General features: G+C 51.3%; 1 protein-coding gene across 1 annotated transcript; it reads right to left on the bottom strand.

Moving 5' to 3' along the window:
- Positions 1 to 1,882: 1,882 nt before the first annotated feature.
- Positions 1,883 to 3,321, bottom strand: SOX2 (SRY-box transcription factor 2). Its single transcript, XM_068692208.1, has one exon. The coding sequence runs from the start codon at positions 2,828 to 2,830 to the stop codon at positions 1,883 to 1,885; it is 948 nt and encodes a 315-aa protein (XP_068548309.1). The 5' UTR covers positions 2,831 to 3,321.
- Between the last annotated feature and the right edge of the window lie 5,011 nt (positions 3,322 to 8,332).

Raw genomic sequence — 8,332 nt, 5'->3', positions numbered from 1 at the left:
TCTCCTCCTATTTGGCGGGCGCCACCGCTTCTCTTTGGGGCTTGTGACCGGCTGCAGAGATTGTCCGAACTGGGGCTACACCGCGCTGGCAATTTAAGAAATAGGATTCAAGAAAGGGCTGTGATATAAGGTGAAAGTCTCTGGCATTCGATTTTTTTTTTTTTAATATATATATATTTTTGGGGGGGTTGTTCTGTTTGTTTGTTCCATTTTTGTCGGTTCTTACCTTTGCTCAGCCGAGCCCCCCCGCCCCCACCTCTCACCTCCTCCTGCGCTGCCCCGGAGCGAGGAGAGGAAAAGTTGAGCAAGTCCCGAACAAAGGCAGCGCTCAGCCCCCGGCAGCCCGGCCTCGGGGGGCCACGACAGGCAGCACCCCACGGGGGGGGGACACGGAGGGGAGGATACACGGGGGGGGAGAAAGAAACGCTCCGGCTGATCGAGCCCTGCAGGCCGGGCCGCCGCGTCCCCCAGCCGCCGGCTCGGGCACGGCCCCGAGGAAGGCAACAAGTGGCCACCGGCACCAGCACCGGCATCGCCACCGGCATCGCCACCGGCCCCGGGGGGCAGCGGGAGCCGAGCGGCCCCTGCCCCCCGGAGCATGGCCCGGGGACCAGGCGCGTCCCGCCTGCTGCACCTTCCCTCTCCCTTCGCTACCCACACAAATATTCACGCTCCTACATTTACAATGCTCGTTATTTCCAGTGCTCGGTTGGCCCCCGGGAGAGCTTCTGCCGCATGTATTATTAAAAACAAAAACAAAACCAAAAACAGCTTGCGTTGCAAAAATAAATCCAAGACTCAAGCGGAACTTCAGTGTCCATATGTCAAAAATTTATTTATCTCAAACTGTGCATAATGGAGTAAAAACTTAACTTGAATATGTACCTGTTATAAGGATGGTATTAGTTCAAATATATACATGGACTGTCGGCAGACTGATTTCAAATAATACAGAGCCGAATCTTTAAAATACAACTACGGAAAATGAGGAAAAAAAAAAAAAAGAACTTAAAATATCATCACAATAAATTTACAGAAATATTACAAACCATAAGAAAATATTTCAAACACAGTAATTTCAGGTTGGTATTTTTCTTTTTTTTTTTTTTTCTTTTTTTTTCTTTTCTTTGAACAGGATGAAGTCTGGAAACAAAAACTTATTATAAATTAACAAACGGCATGTGAACCTGCATGGCAATTTTTGCTTTTTAACAAGAAGTAAAAAATAAAATAAAATAAAATTTAGTACATCTAAACGTTTGCCCTTTTACAGCAAACCAAGCCCATGGTTCGCAAGTACTCGTCCTACCATTTTTGCCTTTTGTACAATTTCTAAAACAATTTAAATGTCCAAACGCTGTAAAATAATTTCCTCTCCTCTCGCAGCTGTTATAAATTCAGCTGCCAAAGCCACAATGCTCCAAGTAGACTCTATTTTTAAAAAATAATTGGCAAATTCTCGAGTTTGTTTTTTTTTTCCTCTCTATATTACCAATGGACATTCTGATTGCCATGTTTATTTTGATAAATACTGTACAAAAGTTGCCTGCAAATATTAAAACATTTTCCTCTTCGCTCTTTGAGTCTAGCTCTAAATATTATTGGTAAAGACTTTTGCAAACTTTCTGCAAAGTTCCTACCGTTTTCACTAGAACTTTTTAAAAGTTTTGTGTAGTTGCTTCCCCTCCAAGCTCTATACAAGTTCCTCGTCGGTTTTATTTCTGCCCCCCCTCCCCCGCCCCCGGTTTTCTCTGTACAAAAATAGTCCAAAAAAAAAAAAAAAGTCCAGAATTTCTAATAAAAGTTTTTTTGTTTGTTTGTTTTGTTTAGTTTTCCTCCCCCCCCCCCCCCCCCGCCCCTCCGCCCCCCCAGCCCCTTTGTCTTACATATGTGATAGAGGGAGTGTGCCATTAATGGCTGTGCCAGGAACAGGTGCACTCTGGTAGTGTTGGGACATATGAAGTCTGCTTGGGGCAGCTGGTTCTGGTACTTCAGCACCTGGTAGATACATGCTGATCATGTCCCGAAGGTCCCCAGCTTGGCAAGGAGCCCTTGAATGAGACGACGAGGTGACTACGGGGGGACTGGAGCTGGATTCCGTCTTGACCACCGAGCCCATGGAGCCCAGGGCCATGCCCGGGGTCCCTTGCTGGGAGTACGACATGCTGTAGGTAGGCGATCCGTTCATGTAAGTCTGCGAGCTGGTCATGGAGTTGTACTGCAGGGCGCTCACGTCGTAGCGGTGCATGGGCTGCATCTGCGCCGCGTTGTGCGCGTTCAAGCCCGGGTGCTGCGGGTAGCCGAGCTGCTCTTGCATCATCCCATAGCCTCCGTTGGTCCAGCCGTTCATGTGCGCGTAACTGTCCATCCTCTGGTTCACCCCAGCTCCCAAGGTGGCCCCAACCCCTACCCCAGTCGTCATGGTATTGGTGCCCGGTGCCAGTAAGCCCCCTGGCAACGTGTACTTATCCTTCTTCATCAGGGTCTTGGTTTTCCTCCGGGGTCGGTATTTATAATCCGGGTGCTCCTTCATGTGCAGAGCTCTGAGCCGCTTGGCTTCGTCAATGAAGGGTCTCTTTTCCGCCTCGGATAAAAGTTTCCACTCGGCCCCGAGCCGCTTGCTGATCTCGGAGTTGTGCATCTTCGGGTTCTCCTGGGCCATTTTCCGCCGCTGCCCGCGGGACCACACCATGAAGGCGTTCATGGGGCGCTTGACCCGGTCCGGGCTGTTCTTCTGGTTGTTGGCGGCCGAGTTGGAGTTGCCTGTGCCTCCCCCCGAAGTTTGCTGGGGGGCGGGAGGTTTCAGCTCGGTTTCCATCATGTTGTACATTCAAACTACTTTTGCCTGGAACCAGCCTTGAGCAGAGAAGCGAGGAGCAGCGGCAGCAAAGTCCCAAGCCGGACTTTTTTTTTTTTTTTCCTAGGGAGGGGTATGAAAGGGGGGAGGGGGACTCCCCAAAACCACACTTGGATCACGATCAGAATCTTCCTCTTCGCTGATGGATTAATAATGCTAATAACTGCTATTATTACCGCCGGAGCCTTGCTTTTAAAAAACTTCTTCTTCCTCCTTTTTCCCTTTTCTCTGCCTGCCTCTCTCTCTCTCTCTCTCTCTCTCTCTCTCTCTCTCTCCACCTCAGTCTTAAAGAGCCAGCAAACTACTTTACCCCCTTTTGCAAACACACACACTCTCTCTCTCTGCCTTGACAACTCCTGATACTTTTTTGAACAAGTTAATAGACAACCATCCATGTGATGGGGGCTTGTCAGGGAATAAATGTGTTCGCCCCGGCCAATCAGCGCTCGGCGGCTCCGCCACTGAGGACAAGTCTCTACCCCTGGTTTTGCATGAAACGGGGCGGGGGCTCGGAGCCGCCGGGACGGCTCGGCGGGGGGGGGCGGGCCCAGAGGCGGCCCAGGCAGCCACTGGGAAGCCTTTGTAGCTCCCCTTCCAGCAACAGGTCACACACGCCTTTTGGAGGAAGTGGGTAAACAGCATTGTTGCGACGTTTTTTTTTTTTTTCCTATTTTTTTTTCTCCCCTTTCCCAAGTTGGTGTTGGCTTGAGGCTTGGAGAAGCCATGGGGGGAGCGCGGAGAGGGAACGGCCTCCCCCCAGCCTTCCCCCCCCCAGCCTCGGCCTCCCCTCGGCCCCCCACGCCCCGCTGCAGGCACCCCTCCGGGACCGGCGGGGTCCCGCATGGGCAACGCTCGCCCCACCCGTGGGGCCGGGGTCTCCCCACCCGTGGGGTGCTCGGAGGAGCGGAGCCCCCCGCCCGCTGCCTCCCCGCCGGGGAGCCGAGGCCGTTCCGCACAGCCCGGGGTGCGCCCCCTCCGTGCCCGCAGCACTGAGCCCTTCCTCTGGTCTCACGGTGCCGGGGAGACTCGGTACAATGGGGAAGGGACCCCAAAAGTCCCCCCGCGGAGCACACACGGCGGGGCAGGGACCCGCGGCGGCCCAAGGCTGCCCCGCGCCCTTTGTGCGGGCGGCGCTGGGTGGGCGCGCCCGGCGGTACAAATAGGTAGTTTTGTTTCTCTTCTTGTCGCTACACGGGGCCGCACAAAGCCCCGGCTAAGTTTACTTCCACTCTCTTGTTGGGATCTTTGTTGCTAAAACGCACTTGACGACAAAGGAAGGAGGGGAAAAGAGGACGCCGAGCGGGGGGGAGCCGCACGCCGGCCCCGCTCTACCCACGCCGCCTCCTCCTCCTCCAACCCACCGGGGCCTGGGCTGCCCCTCCCGGAGGTGGGAGCCCCCCCGGGGGTGCGAGCAGCCCCCGGGCCGGGGGGCGAGGGGCAGGGGGCGCCCCGGGACCGGGCACCGCAGGCGGGGGCCGGGGCCGCGCCCGGGCGCCCCGCACGGTCCCAGCCGCGGCGCTGCGGCGCCCCCTGCCGGCCCCACCCGGCCCCGAGAGATGCCCGGGGGGGGGTAGGAGGGGGGTTGGGAAGGGCCCGAGTTATTACACCCCTTCCAAATCATCCTGCTGAACAACCTCCGTGCCATCTTTGCGTGTGGGGATTATGCAAATAAATCCTATCGGGTTTAATGCGTTTAATTCGGAGATAGGGATAGAGCCGGTAGATAAGTGATAGGTTAAAGCGGCGAAAAAAATAGGTGCAAATTACGAGATGAGGGATGTAAAGGGGTTCTGATTGTCCGGCCGCTCCTGAGGGCACGGCGACTATTTACTTTCGTATTGTTTATGCTCGGGTCGGCAGTTGATAACGCCATGCCAAATAATAATAATAAAATCTTAGGGATAATTAAATTGAAAAAAAAAAAAAAAAGAGGGGGTGGGGTGGGTGGCTTTGGTGTTTGTTCAGCGTAATAAAGTGATACCGGAGGCTTGGTGGTGCACAGGCAGAGCGAGGCTCTGGCTCCGGCTGCTGCCGCGTGGGGTGCGCAGCGCGGGGACCCGCAGGAGCAGGGCGGCGGGGGCTGTGCTGTGCCCGCCGGGGGCCTTACGGGGCCTGGCCCCTTTCTAATTGCATTTATCCTCCGAATAAAGGCTGGGAAATGCCTACCAATTGTGTTATCGGGGAGTATTTACGGCTTTATTTTAATTAACCGTTTTAATTATCGATGCAATAAACTATCTATCCGGCGTGGATACATACTAACACGCCGTAGGAAAGAAGGTGAGGGCGAAAAAGGTCCTTTAGGGCATTTTCTGCCTTTCCTCTGGGGTGTGTGGGGTTGGGTATATGGACACACGGCCGGGGAAGCATGGACAGCCCGGGCTGCAGGCTGGAAAATAAGAAAGATGAAATGGTCCCCCGGTTTTCTGTATTAATGACAATAACAACAGCACTCTGCGGAAGAATATAGCCACGTTGAAAGGGAGGCCTGCGGAGGGATGGTTTAATCTGAGTGGATTTAAAAAATCGTTGCCTTTGGTATAATTTATGGAAATGAAAAGTGCTTACATTAAACAAATAGTCTGCAAATGTTCTCAGTGATGGGCTTTACGGCACATGCACTCTTATTTCCAGGTTATGAGTTTCTTTAAAGAAAATGAATGTTAACTACTTGGATTTTGTGTATTTATTGTTCTAATAACCGCCGATTTCTCTAAAAGCCCTGAGGATACAACCTATCGTGTTAACTGTATCGGAAAGAATATACACATTTTCATATTATTTTTTTCTGAACCTGCTAGTAACCAATCTAAAGCAAACTATTAAGCAGTCTTGTGGAGATGGAAGATTGCAGCTCCATTTTTTGTCCTTAGCTGCAAATAGAGGTTTAACTTGCAGTAATTAGGTGAGAACTAGCCAAGCATCTTACTATTATGATGCTTGTTAAAAACGCTTCTTTTCTGCATCTGCATTTGAGTGTGTTCCCCTCCACTCTTAATCTTCTTATGGAAATGAAGGCGAACGGCAGGGAACCTGCAGAGACTTAGAGAATGTCCTTGTTAACTGGAATTTCTCAGCATTGCTAATTAGCAGAGTTTGACGACCACCAGTATTGGGGAAAGCTCTGTTTAGCCACTCACAAACCCTTCCGAGGAAGAGCAGACTAATTTTATTTTGTAATTAAAATCTGAAAAGGGCCCTATTTGACAGTTAGGGCTATGAGAGTTTTATCTCCCTGTGAAATAATTACTGCCTTGATAACTCAATTTTCTGCAAAATGTCAACTGTGAGCTCCAAAAGTTTTAATTTCATTACGTTTAAAAAAATTCAGAAGACGAAAACGCGCAGAGAAATTTCCTCCTCCCCCCCCCCCCCCCCCCCCGCAGCAGCTCAGGAGCTTTAGTTCGCCCAGGACGTTTCGGCACACGAAGCCAAAGCCAAATTTCCCATCCCTGGGGAATTTCAGAAATCACACCGTGGGTTTGTGCTACTCTCCCGTGACAAACGTGGGGATAAACACCTTCCAATGCCAATAATAATAATAATAATGAAAATCGAGTGAGTACGGAGCCCCTTTTCCAGCCCCCTGTCCTTTCCGCAGTGGCAGAAGCGCCCCATTTGCTCAGCCAAAGCAAGCTGGCACAGCGACGGGCGCAGACCTAGCGACAACCTTGGGCACCAGCAAAAAAAATAAATTAATTTTAAAAAAAAGGGACACCAAAAAAAATACCAAAGCACAAGCTCAAATAAACTTCACGAGTTCCAAGTTCGCGGGGCCGAGGGGCAGGGCCGGCCCCGGACCCCAGCGGGGCTCCTGCGCCCCCCGCCCGGCGGCCCGGGGCCACCCCTCTCGGCGGGGCCCGAGGGGCAGGGGCGGCCGCTCGGGGAGTCCTGGGGACCCGAGCCGCTGGGGCAAGCGTAATCCACTCTGCTTGCGTTCGGGATATATTTTTTTATTATTATTTAAAACGGTTTAATCTGCTTTTTGTCCCTGCCTGTCCAGCAAGTAGCCCGATTGTCGCTCTCAGAAGTGGCATTACACGTACAAGCGGTCGAGGGGGGCGAGGCACCACCGCCGCATCCAGCCCCAGTTTCGCCCAATAATTTCCCTCAAGGGCTCTGAGGACCCTTGAAAGCTGGGGAATGCGGAGGGAGCTCCGCGACCCCTTTCATCCTCCTTCTCCCTAAGGCAGCCGCGGGGCGAGCACACGTGCGGCAGGGCGGCAGCGCACGGCCCCGCTGCTCCCGGGGATGCCCGGGGATGCTCGGGGGACCGGCGGGGACCGGGGGTGACTGACGGGGACCGAAGGGGACCGAAAGGTGCCGGCGGGGAGCGGTGTGCCCTCCGAGCGGCCCCTCTGCCACCTCCCCGCCCAGCGACTGCCGCCTGCATGGGCTTTCTGCTGCTGTTTTTTCAGGGCGTTAAAAAATAAAAATAACAAACAAACAAAAAAAGATTTTAAAAAGGAAGAAAAAAAAAAGAAAAGAAAAAAAGAAGGAAAAAAAAATGATAGCGAGGTTAAAAAAGAAAAATAACAACCGGCTCCACCTTTCTTCAGTGCTGTGAGAAGCGAAATTAATAATAATAATAATAATCATAATAAACCTCGGATGCTGGGACGAGTTTCTCGTACGCAATAAACAGCAGAACAGCCGACTGACATGCACACACAGCACCTCTCAAAGTCGCTTTCAAAAGGCTTCTCAATAAACGGAGAAGCCGTTTGTCCAAACACGCTTCCAGGACTCTTCATAAATAGCCAACAGCCTCCTCAAACTCTGCGATTTTTCCCTGCTTCTGAAATACCACTCCCTGGACCTCCTTCCCAGAGGAGAGCAGAATGGAAGCCGTTATTTTTTCTTACATGACCTTAAAAATAAAACAGAAAATGAAGCACCAGTGGCGAGGATAAACTCGGGAATTACTGCACAACATAACAGGGTGAAATTACAGTTGGAAGTAGGCCCTTTGCCGGGGAGGCAACCCCCTTGAGCAGGATCCTTTTTGGCAGTCTATTTAAAGTTATCTTTCCTTCCTAGTTTCATAAGAACAAATGAGTTTTCTTTTCCCATTGTAGTTGAATGAACTCATGTATATTAAACACAAAACCCCTCCTGAAGAACGCTAACTGCTTTGCTTAAACCCACAAAGGCACGAAAATCCAGAATTGAAGGTTTCCAATTCCTGAGTAAGTCCCCTTAACTCTCTCAGGCTCACAGGAGAGAGAGGTTGGGACATTTTCTGAAAGTTTTAATGCCTGGAAGGTGCTATCTTAAACAGAAACGTATCTTTTGCTAAAGCTGAGGTTCCTATTTTCTTTCTCTCGTTCCCCCTCACCACCTTTGTATTGACTTAAGAAAAAAAAAAATGGTGTTAAAATGGGTCTGTTCATGGGATCACACGTGTCGCCCTAATCAAATGAAGTCCTTTTTGGCCCCAGAGCAGTTTTGATGGAATTATTCCGGCTCCTCCAT

Source organism: Anas acuta, chromosome 9 (genome assembly GCF_963932015.1).
Source record: "Anas acuta chromosome 9, bAnaAcu1.1, whole genome shotgun sequence".
In the NCBI taxonomy this organism is placed as follows: Eukaryota; Metazoa; Chordata; class Aves; order Anseriformes; family Anatidae; genus Anas; species Anas acuta.
This window is presented reverse-complemented; position numbering and strand designations above follow the sequence as displayed.